Source organism: Equus przewalskii, chromosome 10 (genome assembly GCF_037783145.1).
Source record: "Equus przewalskii isolate Varuska chromosome 10, EquPr2, whole genome shotgun sequence".
In the NCBI taxonomy this organism is placed as follows: Eukaryota; Metazoa; Chordata; class Mammalia; order Perissodactyla; family Equidae; genus Equus; species Equus przewalskii.
The window spans coordinates 2,036,497-2,052,681 of record NC_091840.1 but is presented as its reverse complement, the minus strand read 5'-3'; the positions used below and the strand labels follow the sequence as shown (position 1 = coordinate 2,052,681).

General features: G+C 57.2%; 1 protein-coding gene across 20 annotated transcripts in view; it reads left to right on the top strand.

Annotated features, from left to right (window-relative positions):
• The window catches only part of BAIAP2 (BAR/IMD domain containing adaptor protein 2), a 75,995-nt gene that overhangs the window by 9,283 nt on the left and 50,527 nt on the right, over positions 1 to 16,185 (top strand). For all 20 annotated transcript variants that reach the window (XR_011522809.1, XR_011522808.1, XR_011522805.1 and 17 more), the window contains exons 2-3: positions 7,025 to 7,100; positions 10,163 to 10,249. Coding sequence is in view for 10 of the 20 variants with exons in the window: in XM_070559712.1 (XP_070415813.1) it covers positions 7,025 to 7,100; positions 10,163 to 10,249 (163 nt within the window). In the remaining 10 variants the exon portion in view is untranslated. The remainder of the gene's footprint in view (positions 1 to 7,024; positions 7,101 to 10,162; positions 10,250 to 16,185) is intronic.

Here is a 16,185-nt window from a genome sequence, read left to right as displayed (position 1 = left end):
TTGTCTGGTTCCTGCAGGGGGTGGCTCTCGCAGTGGGACAGACCCCACCTGGTGCTCACCAGCCCTGCTCCCTCAGCATGAGCCGATTTGGGGCTCCCCTGTCCCCGGGACTTTGTTCAGGAGGGGTCAGGGTTGGGGCACTTGAGGATTGCAGGCCCTGAGAGAGCTGGGAGTGGGGATGTGGGTGTCTAAGACCCAAGGAATCTGTGATGGTCTGTGACCCCTGCAAAGGGAGTGGGGGACTTGGGGGGTCCTGGGAGCTTAGGCTGCTCCTTCCTTGTCTGTGTGTGGGCTTGTGCCCATCCCCTGCGGGGAGCGCGGAAAGCCAGGTCTGGGAGAGTGGGCTGGAATTTTGTCTTTTATCCTAGTGTTGCTCAGGCTGTGGCTCAGGCCATCCCCTCTCCCAGGGCTGGCCAGGGTCGATGGGAAGGGGCACCCGACCCTTGGCCCCTCCTGATGGGAGACCACCATACTTCCTGGTGTCACTCTGTGCACTGTGCCAAAGACACGAGCTGTCACTTTTTTATAACATTGGCGGCTTCTGAACCACCGCTTTTGAGCAGGGCGGCTTCTCAGCCTCACACCCCTGGGCCACCCTTGCTGGGGGGCTGGAGTCCCCTGCAGCATGAGGCCCACCTGCAGCCACCCTCCAGGGCTCTCCTCTACTTCCTGAAGGGGCCGGGCTGTGCCCCTGCCTGCCCACCCCTTGCTCGGGGGCAGGGCTCGAGCCCTGTCTGTTCTGGAACAGTCTGTGCCTCAGTTGCCTAATGCTTGGTTCTGTTACAGAGTGCATTTTCACGCACCCTCCTCGGGTTGGCCTCCCCATGCACTCTTGTGGCCCAGGCCCTTGTCCCCACTGGAGGCTGTCAGGCTGAGGCTGTGAGTGCCCATGGGAGGGTCTTGTGGCCCAAAGGGTGATCGTGGTCTGTGGGGGGAGTCTCGTGAGGGTGTGGGAGGGGACCCTGGTGCTGCTGAAATATAATTGATGTGTGTGGAGCACCTCTCCGTTTGTCCCTGTTCCTTTGGGGACCTTTTCTTTAGCCCCTGCCAGCCTTCACTCTCCCACCCTTACCTCCCAGGCCACTTCAGCCTGGAAGCTTCCAGTATGTCCACGCATTTTCTAAATGAGTGCAAACACTTACCTGCTCTAGCTCTAACCAAGATCCAGCTCAGGATCTGCCTCTTCCAGGAAGCCCTCCCAGCACTCACTGAACTCCTGGAGTTGGTTTTATTCTTTCCGGAAGGGTCCTCAGGATAGATGTCTCAGTTTTTAGAGGGGAGACAGAGCCTTCCACCCACCTCATTCCCAGGCCCAAGTCACACAGGGCTGCCCTGAGAAGCCAGGCTTCCTGGCTCAGGTTAGGTTGTCCCTCCCCGCTGCCCCACACCTGTCCCTCTTGCGTTGTGGGCGGGGCCCTCGGGTCAGGGCCCCAGCCTGTGGGTGCTCCTTATGGGGGGAGCTGCAGCAGGCAGGGCCCCCCTTGGAGGATGGCTGCTTCCTTCCCCTGGCAGTGCCTGGACAGTGGCACCAGTGGACTTGGGCTGTCAGCCCTAAAGTTGGTGCCTCCTGCGTTGAGACAGGGTGGGGACATGAGGGCTGGTGGTTGGGGGCATGACCTCAGGCCCTGGGCCATTGGAGGCTGGAAATGGTGTGCCCTGGGTGAGCAGATGGGGCTTTGGCCCTCCTGGAGGGCGCATGGAGCGGGCTCTGTTCTGACGTGGCTGGAACGTGGCTCCTGAGGGAGCCCAGGGCAGGTGGAGTTGCTGTGTCCTGTCCTGCAGCCTTGACAGCCCATCGGGATGGCACTGAGGCCTGTGTGGAGAGCAGGATCAGCTCAGCTGTGCGGCCAGCCTGCGGTTGAAGCCAGAACTGGCTCCCCCAGGAACCAACAGTCCGGCCCTTAACCTCCCCGAGCCTGTCTTTGTGCATTTGTAAAATGGGGCAGCGGCACTCATGGGCCCGTGGGGTGAGAATTCAGGGTGATGTGGTGTAAAGGCCGCCTCTGCCCTGGCGGCCAGGTGGAGTCTGACGTCTCGCCCTGTTTGTTCTTCCGGGTGTCGAGTGTGTAGGGAAAATGCAGCCTGCTCGGCCACACGCGCACATCCCGACGCAGGTAGGCGCACGCACGCAGGCCTCCCTCCCCCCCCCCCCAACGTGGGCACACGCATGCGCGTGCCTGTCCTCCCCACCCCACGCGGGCGTACGCATGCGCGTGCACGTCCCGTCCCCCCTCCCCCCCCCCCCCCCACCGTGGGCATACGCATGCGCCTGCACGTCCCCCACGCGGGTATACGCACGTACGTGTCCCTACCCGGGCATACGCATGCGCACACGTCACCGTGTCCACACAGGATCCCGGCGGACACGCCCCGTGTCCTTCCCGGGCTGCGTGTGAGGGACCCGGGGAAGCAGGGGGATCGTCGCTTCCGTGGTTCCCGGAGGGACTTGGCTGTTGGTGGCGGTCCTCCAGCACAGGGCTACAGGGGGCCGGCCGGCGCTAGGAAGCGGAGCTGAGGGGCCGGAGCTGAGTCCCTTGTCAGGGCTCCTTTCTAGAAACGCGCTGGCCGTTCTCCTCCTCCCCCAAGTTGGACACGGGGTGCCCTGCTGCCCTTTGTCCTTGCTGGCCGGGCAGACCCGTGAGGAGAGTAAGTCAAAGTGGCTGTCGCCGGCCAGGCAGCCAGGCCTCCCGGGCTCACGGCCCTGTGCCCCTGGACTCGGCCGCTCCCGTTCACACCTGGAAACGCTCCGCTGGGGTCCCAGGGCTGGCTGGGGCAGCCGGGCACCCCTGCCGTGGAGATTGGGTTAAGGCCTGGATTCCTGTGACTCCAAGGGGGGCAGGGACGTGCAGCTTTGTGACAGCCCAGCAAGAGGGTGACCATGAACCTTGCCGAGCTTGTGTCTCTGGCAGAGAACCCTCGTCACCCCGACCCTTCTGCAGTGGGTACTCTGTGGGATGTCCAGGAGTCCTTTGCAGGCACCCTGAAGGTGTTCCCTAGTAAACGTGGAAGGAACTAACAAGGGAAAGCACGTGCGGGTGGTGGACATGGAAAAGCTACCAGAGGACTAAACTCAGTCGCCGTGAGCCACAGTGGGATGGGATCGAGTGGCGGCATTTCATCTGCACAGCGCGGGTGTTGGAGTTTGAAGAAGCAGCTGGTCGTTACTCATGCTGCAGGTTTTCTGCACTGGCTGGGGGAGCCTGGCCCCTGGAGTGTGGGGTCCTCGGGTGCCCGTTTCATGACAGCATCATGTGCCTGGGTGTCCACAACACAAAGACGACCCAGGGAGAGGCCGCCCCTGCTCAGTGCTGGGTCACGGGGAGGCTCCCTCCCGGCCTCAGATTTTGAACCCTCTTTGGTGTCGATAATGAAAAAATACTCCCCTCCCATTTTAAAGGAAACAGGCCCGCGGGCGTTGCTCGGGAGGATGTTCAGGAGTTTGCAGGAGTCCCACAGAAAGATAGTTGTTTTGTCACTTCCGAAAAAGTACCGTGTGGTGCATGAGGGAGCCCGTGGAGCACTGTCTGAGCGATAACTGGGTGGAAGGTTGCAGTGCCCCTGCCTCCCAGGGACCCCTGCCGTTGCCTGTGTGCAGAGAGGCTGCACAGGGCCCTGTTAGGGGAGCTGGCTGGTGGTGGGGGGTGGGCGTGGAGAGTGCTCACCCTGTGGCGGGCTGTGTCCGGGGGGACAGTGGCAGGAAGCCCACTCGAGGCCTCCAGGGGTGGGTTTGGGCCCATCTCGGGCCTAGGGAAGGCACAGGCCACTGGGTCCAAATGACTCTGCGTAAGCCTTAGAATGGCCTGAACAAGGGTTCTAAGAGGTCCCTGCCAGAGAGGCCCCCCACTTCCAGAGAAGACTTCCCTACTGGAGGGCTTGGGTCCTTCTTAGGTCACCAGGGTCCCTCCTGAAAAAGTTGTTGTGGACCTGGCTGGTCTCTGGCGGCTGAGATTCCAAGAGATCCAGTGACCCAGAGGTGGGTGGGTGACTGTTAACCGGGAGTACCCACCACAGACTTCCACAGCAGGCCCACCCTGTGTGTGGAGCTGGCAGGAAGAACTGGCCCTTCCACAGGGAAGGAGGGCCTCCCTGTGCACATATGCTCCATGACGTTTCTGCCACTGCCTCCAGGAGGGACGGCAGCATCTGTGTGACCAGGCCCAGTGTCCTGACCGCCAGCCCCTTCTCAGCGGAGCAGAGGCTGTGCCCGGCCCAGGTGGCCTGGCTGGCACCCCAGCACTGGTCCTGCCCTGCCCACTCACTCCCGCATTCCTTGTATGTGAACTCAGCTGCTGCACTAAGGAAGCGAAACCTGGCGGCTGTCCCCATGTGTCATTGGGTGAGCGTGGGCGGGCCACCACGGTTACCCCCTCTGTTGGCCTAGGCGGATGCTGGCCTGTTTCCTGCTGTCGCTCAGGATGTTAATGGGGCTCAAAGGATGAGCTCGGGTGGAGGCTTTTCTTCCTCCCTGGAGCGGTGGGGAGGTGTGTGTGTGTGTGTATGTTGCTACTGGGTCCTGCTCTTGCATGCCCACCCACTTGGGCAGTGTCTCGGACCTGTGTTTGTCACTACAGTGAGGAACACGTTTAATGCTGAAACACGGTACAGAAGCACACGAGCATACACTCATGTGCGTACATGGACCTGCATGCACACAGGAACATACTCACGTGCGTACACCCACGCACACAAGCATACACTCAGATGCATACACACACGAGCATACACACACACACACACGCACACCTGGAACACCAGAATCGGATGGAATCCACCCTTCCAAGGTGTATACCTGTCTCTCTTCTGTTTGATTTGAACAAACCGCATGACCCATGCGGCGTTTCTCTGGCCTGAGGTCTGCGCGGGAACGTGAGCCATGGCTGAGGGCTCAGCAGGCCTCTTCATTTCCCCGTCTGCTGCTCAGCCCAGACCTGGTCTCCCACTCGAATCCTCCTCTCCCTGCTCCCTGTTCCGTGACATCCCTGCCCCGCTCCCATGCACTCCCTAGATGTGACATGTCCACACTCCGGGTTCCCCACCACAGTGTCTGGCCCCCAGACCAACAACCCATGTCCTACCTGCCTCCCCCTGGCTCATGCCCCATTGGCCCCACGTTGCGGTACCTCATGTTCAGGACAGGTGGGCCTGACCCCTCTCCACCCTCGCCTCACTTCTTAGATCACTGAGCAGCTCCAGCAGGTCTCCCTGTGTCTGCCAGGCCCTTGGCTACAGTGTGGTCTCCCCGAGCCATCAGAGGGAACCTTTTGAAATGTAGTCAACTGGCCTGGTTCTGCTCAGACCTCCTGCAGCTTCCCGTCCTGTCCGGGGCTGGGGGGTGTGAAGTAGGGCCTTCCCTGCCGTGGGCTGCAAGGTGAGGCAGTAGGCTCTCATCTGTTACTGCACCCCTTCTCCCTGTAGGCTGTCATACTGTCCCTGATGCACTGGCGGGCCCTGGCCTCAGGGCCTCTGCCTGTTCTGGCCTGCCTGTGGCTCTCCTCACTTGGCCACATGCTTCACTCCCCTACTTTCCGAACTCGGCTAAGAACTCCTTTCCCCGCCTCTACCCCAGCCCATGTCCTGCTGTCTTGTTCTCCAAACGCACAGGATACTCCCTGGTGTGTGGTGTGGGTGTGCCTTTCCTCTTGGGACGTCAGCCCTGTGGGGACAGGACTTGCTCAGGTGGGATCACTGCTATGTCCCCTTGTGGCCTCAGTTTTGCTGTAGCACATGGCAGGTGCCCTCATCTTTGCTGCATCTGGGAAGGAAGGTGCATCTGCCCTGTGGGCTCGCCCTCTCAGCTTCCCCACATGGTGTCAAGCCCAGTGGGCATCCCCTCGACAAGCTGCCCACCCAGCCTCAGAGGAGTAGGGGGTAGCTCAGGTACAGGGCCTCGTCCCCTGTAAACATGGGTCTCAGTTTCTCTCGGCCGATGCTCCTGGCTGCACCCTCAGGGTGAGTGGATGGAGCAGGTGCCAAGTGGCAGGATTTCTGGAGCCAGCTGTCACAGCCCTTCTGCGAACCCACCGTGTTGGTCATGCTGGCGGAGGGCAAGGAGCAGGGAATGGGGGGGCGTCACCTGAGGCCAGGCTGGGGCTGGGAGGGTGAGGGCCGTGTGGCCTCTGTTCAGGCAGAAGCGTCTGGGGCCTCCGTGGTGTGTGGCAGGACCAGGCTGTTTCCCCTCCCAGGTGTGTTTGTCTCTTATCCTCAGGAAAGATCAGATGCGTATCATACTAGTGGACCCGAAGACATAGGCTGGGGCCACGGCAGTTTTCTTTGGAAGTTCCTTCCGGTGTTCTCACTGGCTGGGGTTAGCTGTCGGCAGTCAGTGCGTATTATCCGGTAGAACTCACATTTGGCGGCTGTTTGTGCGTGCCTGTTTTTATGCCTTGTAATTAAAACATTCATTTGGCCTTCGCACTGAAAATCTAATTTCTTCAGTCTAAGAACTGCTGATATTGGCACCGAGACTTCAGTCCATCGGGCAAACAGATCTGGAGTGTGTTGGATTATTCATAGCCTGGTGTTTGCAAATCAGCCCGTGGAGCGCTCTAATCAGAGCTGGTGTTTGGTAATTGATGTGTTGAAGGAAGATTTTAGTGGGAGGGGGCGCCAGGCGGGCGGCACCGTGTCGTGTGTATGGCCGGCAGGAGGGCCTTCCTCGGCTGACTCAGCCCTGCCAGATGGGGCGATGGCGCCTCAGCAGCCACCGTCTGCATGCTGATCGCGGGCCAAGTGCTGCCCTGTGGTCTGGGTATTGTCCTCCGTTTGTTTACCCCAAACAGAGCCCCGTGCAGCAGGGTCTGTTCTTATCCCCATTGTACGGATGTGAAGACTGAGGCTCAGGAGCGTTCTTTGCCAGATCCTTCAGCAAGGGCAAAGCTGGCACTCGGACTTGGGGAGCCTGGCCGTGGCTTCCTGGTCTCCAGCCAGGAGGTGACACCTGCCGTTTTCTCCTCGCTTTTGGGACACTCCCAGAGTCACCAGGTCGCACTGACGCTCATTCTTTCTCTTCTTTGCTTTCCTCCAGACCATCATGGAGCAGTTTAACCCCAGCCTGCGAAACTTCATCGCCATGGGGAAGAACTACGAGAAAGCCCTGGCAGGTAGGCCTCGGGGTGGGAGCGATGGCCTCTCAGTGCACGGGCAGCTCGTGGGCCCTCATTAGAAATGGAGGGAGGTGTTCTGTTCCCGAAACAGAGTTCAGCAGAGGGAGGGTGTAGGTGCCGCACCTCAGAGGCCCGTGAGCCCTGAAATCTGTCCCCACTATCACGGGGACAGCTGCGCCCTTGGTCTTGTGTGGTGGCTGTGACGAAAGCTCGGAGTCTGGTTCTGTTTTAGTCTGCGGCACCTAAAGATGGGTGGGATGCGGATGTCTGTCCTCCAGAATTGTCCTGATGCTGTAGGACTGGGGCTGAAACAAAGCAGTCGGTGCCCACGGTGGCTTTGGGTGTGGGGTCAGGGGTCTGACTGGTGAGTAAACTCCCTGCAGCTCACGAGGGACGGGGGGCGATGGGGGCTGGGCAGGCGCTCTGCTCCATCTTCTCAAGACCCCCGCCTGTCCAGCTCAGAGAGGGGCGTCAGTGCTGGCCACTGCAGTGGGGGCAGGAGTGCATCTGGGCCCTTCCACTCCAGCAGGGGCCGGCTGAGTCATGCCGTGGTTGGGGATACCCTGTCTTGGGCACTAACCTCTGGTATCTCAGACCCTTAACTGTGTCTCTCCTGGCTGGGTGTCAGACTGTCGCTCTACATACACCATCGTTGGGGGCAAAGGCTTCACTCCTGTGTCTTCAAAATGTGCACCAGCCTCCGCTGGCTGCCTGGGACCTCCACGGCCCCGTGGGGGCTTGTTGGATGCGGCCTTAGGTTAGGGAGGCAAGGAGAGGGCTGGAGCTGGTCAGCTCTTGTTCTCTTCTGCCCCTGTGGCCACTTGGGGACAGAGCACCCAGCAGAACCCCCCTGTCCCTGGGTAGTGGCCTTGCTAGTCTCCAGGTAGAGGTATCTCGCAACAGTCCTGCCCACTCGCCAGGACCAGGGACCAGAGAGGGCCTCCTGTGGTGCCTGAGTCGTACCAGGTGGCCCCCTGTGCCCTGATCCTTCCTTCTAAGGACCACTCCTGCAGGCTGACCGTTTGGGAGGGAAAGGCAGCAGTGACCTACACAGACCGTGCTGGGGGTGCGGGAGGACTGTGCCCCTCTGTCTCACCTCTCGGGAGTCGACAGCATCAACAGGCAGCCCCTGGCTGTCTCTCTGTTTCTGTGGGCGTGGAGGCGTGGGGGCACCAGATGTTCTGCAGCTGGCACCCTGTGACACTGCCGCAGGGGGCCCGCGAGGTCCTAAGCAAGAAAGAAGGCTCCTGGTCGTCCACTGCAGCTTCTGTCGCATCACACTTGTCTGAAGGAGCTGTCCTTCCTGGAGCTGAGACCCAGCCTGTGGGGTCTTAATGACAACAGCAGATCCCAGGCTGTGGTGGTGACCTGCATCCCCACCGGGAGTTGATAGCAGGGTCCATGGCCTCTGGACAGCTGGCCTTGGGTCGCCTCCCCTGCAATACTCCACTTGCAGGACAGGCTCTCCTGTGTCATCTGAGGGCTGACTGTGCATCCTGTCTGCAATGTTGATGGACAGGAAGGGGCTTCTGAACCGAGGTGGGAGGACCGAGGCATGGCTGAGACTGGCTTAGAGGTTTCAGACCCTGTGTGTTCCCATCACCTCAGGTGCAGCATGTGATGGTCACTTTCTCCAAGCAAAAGTCATTTCTGTTCCCTTGGAATAAGGCTGGTTTCATCCATTCTGGGCTGGGCCTGAGTCTTGTGCACCCTGGATGTGGGACCCGAAGGTGCCAGGACTCTTCAGCCCATGGAGACAGCGGCCTTGCATGTCTCAGACTGGTGGGGGTCGTTTTCTGAAAGCCGCCTCTGTAGGACGCCTCCTGCCCCTCGTGAAGTGCCATAATCGCACTGCCGCACGCGCTGCGTCGGTGCCTCTCGCACTGAGTCCTGGTCAGAATCGCCGCCTGCCTTCTCTTTGGTTTGTGTGCCCTGGCTCTTTGATGCGAGGCACAGGTTTCCTTCCAGGCCTTTCTGTCCCCCTTGGGTTCCTCATGAGGTTCTGCTGGGAACCATGTTGGAGAATCAGAGGTTTCCTTCCTCTGCCTGTTTTCCTGGACTGTGCCCTAGGACAGAGCTCAGCTGGCCACATCACCATCGTTATCGCAGCTGCACTCGGCCGCCCCAGCGCCAGACTTGAGCCCAGTTTGACTTTGCATCCATTTGTTTTAAGGAGCACCCCCTTCCGTCGGCAGGCGCCCTCTGGGGCACAGACGCTGCATGCGCTTGGGCTGCAGACCAGTGGCATGTGCTTAGTTGAGAACAACCTAAGTAAAACTGGATAAACGCCCAGTTATGAGCCCCTAACTGGGTTGTGTAGAAAATTGATTAGAAATTGTAATTATGCCACTGGTGGCTGTTCCTTAAGGCCCTGCTCTCCAGGCGTCCTTGTCCAGCCTGCAGGGCTGGGCGGGCTCCTTCTCAGAGGAGGGAGTTTGCCAGGCACACCCGGGGTCCCACAGGGTCACCTGTGTTCCCCAAGGAGGAAGCTCTCCCCAGGCAGCAGGCATGGGGCGTGGGTCCTGGGAATTGAGCTGGCACCGAGCATTTCAGGCTCAGCGAGAAGTCGGATCCACCTGTGATAGGTCTGAAGTCGCGGTGGGAAGCCCCCTGCAGCGATGCCTTTAGCCTGCTTCGAGCAGGTGACTCCCTCCCAGTCTTCTCTGAGACCAGGGAACCGTAGAGAGAGTTCTCTCTCCAGCTCTGCCGGGATCGTTGAGTACCTGGTTTCCTGCCCTCCGACCTGCTGGTCCCTTGTGCAGCGCTGGCCTTTGTCTCCTGTATACACTCAGGACTCCCTCCTCCCCCTGGCAGAGACCACGTGGCCCGACGGCACCCTGCAGTTTGACTTGAGTAGCTCTGGACCTGAACTGCACACTGTGTTCTTATGGAGAAAAGGAGTCCTCGTGATTGGGCCAAAGAAGAATATCAACAAGAAAGGGGGTCAAGTTGAGGCCGAGGCCCCGGGGAGGCTGGCATGCACCACAGCCACTGTGTTGGTCCAGGGTCTCAGCAGGCCCTAGTGAAGGGACTAACCGCTCCCTTCTTTCTTCCCTCAGGTGTGACGTATGCAGCCAAAGGCTATTTCGATGCCCTCGTGAAGATGGGTGAGCTGGCCAGCGAGAGCCAGGGCTCCAAGGAACTCGGTAAGACCCCCGATGCAGCAGAGACCCCTGAAGTCGTCGGATGTGCAGGGGCGGGTTTGTGTCTGGTCCTTCTTTGATTTGGGATCATGTTTTCCTGTCAAATAAGGAAAGATTTTCTAAAATGACAATAACCCTCAGGGCTAGCGAGGACAGTGAGGCGCACGTCCCCTGAAAGTGGGTGCACCAGGCAGCCCCATAGTGCTGCTCAGAGTGTACACTGGCAGGTCCGTCTCCCTGAGAAGCGCTGCTTGGGAGGGCACATGGGCAGATCCATGTTTATGGGTGTCGTGGCAAAACTCAAATGGCTGACATAGGGGAGCCGTGTATGAAGTTGGACTCAGATGATGGCATAGAATGGGGTGACCCAATTTTGTATAAAGACTTTGGGCACACACACATCTCATGGTAGAGGAAGAGACCCCAGAAGTGTGACAGGTGGAACTCCTGGGATGGAGTCTATTCTTTATGCGTTTTGTATGTTTTGCGAGTTTTCTACAATGAACTCATGCTACGTTTATAATCAAGGCACACAGTATGACACGTGAGGAGTCGTGGGCTGCCCTTGAGTGACCTGAGGCCCTGGGTTGTGCTGGCAGGTTTGGGAACTTCGATTTCTCTCTGTGTCCATTAATTCCAGCTCCCAGAGTGGCCTCTGTCTCAGGCATGTGGTGGTATTCAAGCAGAGGTCCTGTAAATACAGCTGCCGCTCACACTCGCTCTCCTCCCTTCGCAATTTCCTTGCTGTCCTGCACCAGAAGTCGGGCCTGTCCGCTGCGGGGCTTTCCAGTGGCCTCTGCCACCCCTTGTTTGAGAACACGGAGGCCTGAGCCTGTCAGTGGCCCAGCTGGCCCCGGTGTCCCCGCCCTGGGTCAGCGTCATTCCTCGCGGGCCTGCCAGGTGTGTACCGTGATTGCTGCTGGGCAGCACAACAGTGGCGTCCGGATTTCCGTGAGACCAGTGTGAGAATGAGGCTGCTCTGTTGACAGCTGCAACTATGGGCCCTCTTGGGCTGGGAGGAGAAGGCAAGGGACATGGCTGGGTGGGCAGAACGAGTGACTAGGGCCAGATTCCTCACGCAGGCTGGGCTCTGCTTGCTGTCAGAGAGGCAGTACTGCTCCCTATCTCTGTGGCTTGAGAGGGAAAGCCCCAGCCTCTTGTGGGCGCAGAGCTCACCTGCCCTTGGCAGCCCTGTGAGGACAGGGAGGCGCTGAGGGGTGCTGTGGTGGTCAGGCCTGCGGGCTCAGCCTGATCGTGACGTGTAGGACGTTTGGGTGGACGGAGGCCTGGACTCTTGTGATAGACGTGGCTGTCGACCAGTGGGCTCTGGGCTCAGAGACCACATCTGGGCTCTGCGCAGTGCCCCTTGGCCTCCAGGTTGCAGGTCCTGCAGCCACAGTCTGGGCCCCCAAGCTCTCAGAGGAAAGTCTGATGGTGTGCGTTTGCACACGGGCTCCTGTTTGTCTCCAAAGGGACATTTTCTTATTGTGGTTAATGATATGGTGGCCGTGGGGACCAGGCATGTCTTCTCCACGTAGTCACAGACACGCAGACAAGCGAGGGTCTGCCCACTGGAAAATCCAGTCTCCGTGTGGCCCCACAGTGAGGGTGAGCATGTCTGAAATGGTGGTCAGATTCCAGGACATCCTGTTGGCAGAGTCCTTGGGGGTTGTTGCTACAGCAGGCCTGGTGAGCAGGATGGACGAAGTGGGCAAGCAGCGGAAGGGGAGGGCGCTGTGGGAAAGACATCCCTTCACCACTCTGAGAGCTCTTCAGGGCTCCAGCTTGAATCAGGGAGCTTCTGGTTTGCTCCTGGGATTTTGAACTGTTTGCTGGGCCTCATCTGGGGCATGGGGTCCGTCACCAAATAGGAGTTCCTGCTGTGTGCGTCTACAGAGGTGGCTGGCAAGGTGCCAGCCAAAGGAAGACCCTGTTTTCTCTACTCACAACACTTCTGACAGCAAATGGGATTTTCCCACACCAGCCAGCTCTCCAATTCCTTGCGGACGCCAGTGAGTGTCCTCCAGCTCATTTCAGCTCTGACATATCTACCTGGAGGGGCTGCAGACCCCACAGGTTGAAGGCTCCACCCAGAAGACTGCTCTCCCTGCAGAGGCCAATTGCAAGTAGTGGGTCCCCAGCTACTCACACTTCTGTCCAGTTTGGCTACAAATCAGGGGTTCCCATGATCCTCTGCTCAGTTTGATAGTTTGCTGGACTGGTTCACACTTAGGCAAACACTTGGGTTTTCCGGTTTATTATGTAACGTAGGGTGTGATAAGGATACAGATGAACAGCCAGATGAAGAGATAGACAGGGCAGGGTCTGGGAGGGTCCCGAGCTCAGGAGCTTCTGTCTGCGTGTCCCCTCCTGGCATGTGGATATGTTCACTGACCTGGAAGCTCTCTGAACCGTGTGGTTTAGGGATTTTTATAAAGGCTTTGCTGTGTAGACATGATCAGTTATCAACTCAAACTCCGCCCCCTGCACCTCCCTAGACAATGGGGGTGGGGCTGAAAGCTCCAACTTCTAATCATGGTGTGGTCTTTCTGGTGACCATCCCCTACCCAGCAGCCCACCCAGAGTCGCCTGGTTAGAGTGACTTGTCACCCAGGAATTGCCAAGGATTTAGGAGCTGGGTGTCAGGAACTGGGGGGCAGAGACCACTGTCTGTTTCTTGTGTCACACCAGCCCTGCTCCAGGAGTTGGATTTTTTTCTCTTAGTAACAGTTTTATTGAGACATAATTCGTGTGCCATACGACTTACCCATTGAAAGTGTACAATTCAGCGGTCTGTCGTATATTCACAGAGTTATGCAGCCATCACCACGATCTAGTTCCAAAACTTTTTCATCACCCCCAAGAAAGAACCATACCGATTAAGCAGTCACTCCTCATTCCCCTCCCCTTAGCCCCTGGAAGTCACTCATCTGCTTTCCGTCTCTGGATTTGCCTTCTCTGGACAATTCATAGAAATGGAGTCATACATATGTGACCTTCTGCATCTGGCTTCTTTCGGTTAGCATAATGTTTTTGAGATCCATGCATGTTGTAGCATGTGTCAGTACTTCATTCCTTTTTATGACCGAATAATATTCTGTTGTATGGATGGGCCACATTTTATTTATACATTACAGTTGATGGACATTTGGGTTGTCTGCACCTTTTGACTAATTTAAGCAGTGCTGCTGTGAGTAATCCTGTACAGTGTTGGTGTGGACACTTGTTTTCATGGATGCCTGGGAATGGAACTGCTGGGTCACGTGGTCCGGAGTTGAATTTTTATTAAAGCAACACTCATCCTGGGCTAAGAGCAAGTTGATCCCTTTGCCCCACCCCGTGCACATGCCCAAGCCCCACTTTTTTGAGGCAATAACCTACAGCTTTGCATGGTTTTTTTTTGCTGAGGGAGATTCATCCTGAGCTAATATCTGTGCCAGTCTTACTCTATTTTTTAGTATATGGGCCACCAGCACAGCATGGCTGCTAACTGAGCAGCGTAGGACTGAACCCGGGCGACGGAAAGGGAGCGCACTGAACTTAACCACTAGGCTATTGGGGCTGGCCCTGCGTGGCGTTTTCTTGCTGTTTGCTCCCATTTGTCTAAAAAGGTAGGTTTATGCTGTTCTTTTTAGACACTGTCTAATAAATTTTTATTATAGAAGATTTGGATTTAGCATTTTTGTACTGTCCCCTTGGCCCACCCAATATAATGATCACAACTTTTGCTTAAATCAGTATCTGGTGTTTATGTAACAATGGCATGAATCCCGTTCACAGCTAAGAAATGTAGTGTATTATAACCGCTGTCTTTACAGCTTACTGAGGGGTGATCAAAGGGCAGTAAACTGCACGTCTCAAGTGGACGACGTGATGAGCGTGGGTATGTGTACACACCTGTGAGAGTACTGAAAAGCTCTGTCGCCCCCAAAGTTTCCTGGGCCCCCGAGAAAGCCCTCCCACCTCTCCCCCTCCCCTGCCCCCAAGCCGGGCACCACCGATGAACGTTCTGCACTGTAATCTCGTGTGCATCTGCCGGAGCTTCCTCCAGACAGAGTCACATGGTGTGTACTGCACTCCTCTTTGTCTGGCTGCTTTCATCTGCATAATTATGTAGAAATCCATCCACTTGTTGCACATGTCAACAGTCTGCGGCGCTTGGGGGCTGTGTCAGCTCCATGGACGTGCCCAGTTGTTTATCCGTCTTCCGTTGGTGGACATTTGGGTTGTCTCCAGTTTGGGGCATTTCCACATTTGCGTTTCTCTGGAACTGACAGCGCTGAGCGTCTTTTCATGCTTATTCGCCACTTGTTTATCTTCTTTGGCGAAGTGTGTCCAGATCTTTCCCCCTTTTTTGGTTGGTTTTTGTCTTCTTACTATTGAGCGATAAAAGTTCTTTGTATTTTAGATAAAAGTGCATTGTCAGATAGATGTTTCACAGATATTTTCTCCCGGTCTGGTTTGCAATTTCATTTTTGTGTTTTTAGAAGAACAAAAAAGTTTAATTTTAATGAAGTCTGGTTTATTTTTCTCTTCAATTATAGTTCATGCATTTTTATTATTTTGACTTTGATTATGATTTTTATTATGACATCTTTGTTTTTGCTGGAGTCAACAGTTGCCTCACTTTCATTTGCTTGGTTCTCAGTGTCCTGTTATTAACTTATTCCCAGCCCCCAGCGCACGAGGACTGCACTGCCAGGAGCTTCCCAGTCAGTCTGGCTTTTTCTTCTCTTGGAGCCTGTCCTCTGGAGCCCCCTCCTGCTCTGCTGCCTCTGGGCTGCCGCTCGGCCGTGTGTGGGACGTCTCGTCTGTGTCCCTGGGACTGTTTTTTCTGGGCCCTGTTTCTCCCTCAATTAGGGGGTCATACTTTGTGATACAGCCTGCTTCCTCAGCAGGTACATGGAAAATACGTGTTCCTGGAGCCCGTGTCTGTCTGCAGCTGTTTCTCTGCCTGGCACCGATGCCTTAGGATTCCGGGCGGGGGCCGGTCTTCCCTCGGAGTGGAAGGCATCACCCACTGTCCTCTGATTCCCAGTCTTGTCGTCTTCAATGCTGTCTTGACGCTGATTTTTTTTTTTTTATGTGAGTTTTGTTCCCCCCTGGGGAAGCTTTCAAGATCTCTGTCCTTGGTGGGTGTTGTGAAATTCCCTGATCCTGTGCCTACGTGTGTCAGGCATAGATCTGAGGGGAGGGTCCAAGGAGGGGCTGGTGTTGAAGCTCCGACCCCAGGTGAGGAGGGATTGAGGGGGCGCCAGGAGGGGCAGAGAACAGGAGCAAGGGGTACATCCAAAGGCGTGAGATGGACAAAAACGAGGCGTTTTTGCTGAAGTGAGAAGTCTGGAGCAGAGGAGGGTGGCGAGGGGGCAGGGCTGGGAGCAAGCAGTGCCTGGCAGGGCTTCTGGGCTTCGGGCCCCAGGAAGATGGGTTTGTGCAGCTCCCTTTTTGCACTTGGAATTAGGACCCATCTGTGTCGTCGCCAGCAGCGGGGCCCGCTTGTTTTCGCTGCTGTAGAATAGTCCGTGAACACATGATAAACAAAGCGTATTCCTTTGTTCTCCTTTCCATCAGCAGTTGGGTTATTCCTGGTGGGTTTTGCTGCTTTGAATGAGCTGGTCCACGGGACCATGACGCTGAGCCCTGCCTCAGGGTGACCTCCACATGGTTCTGCAGCGTCCACGGCAACTGTTTGTGGGAGTGCCACTCCACGCACTGCCCAGGGGCTGGTGCCACCCTGCAAGGCCACCTCCGATGTGGCACCAGGGCTGGGGCAGGCAGCCCCGGGCTCTCCCTCCTGGACTGCTGTCCTCCTCAGCGACAGGAGTGAGCGAGTGGGCTGGCACCCGGCCTGTGAGGTTTTGGAATGCTCCTGTCTGAGTGAGGCCTGGCACAGCTGCCTTCTCTTCTCGTTCCCTCATGCCACCTTCTATGTGGGCAAG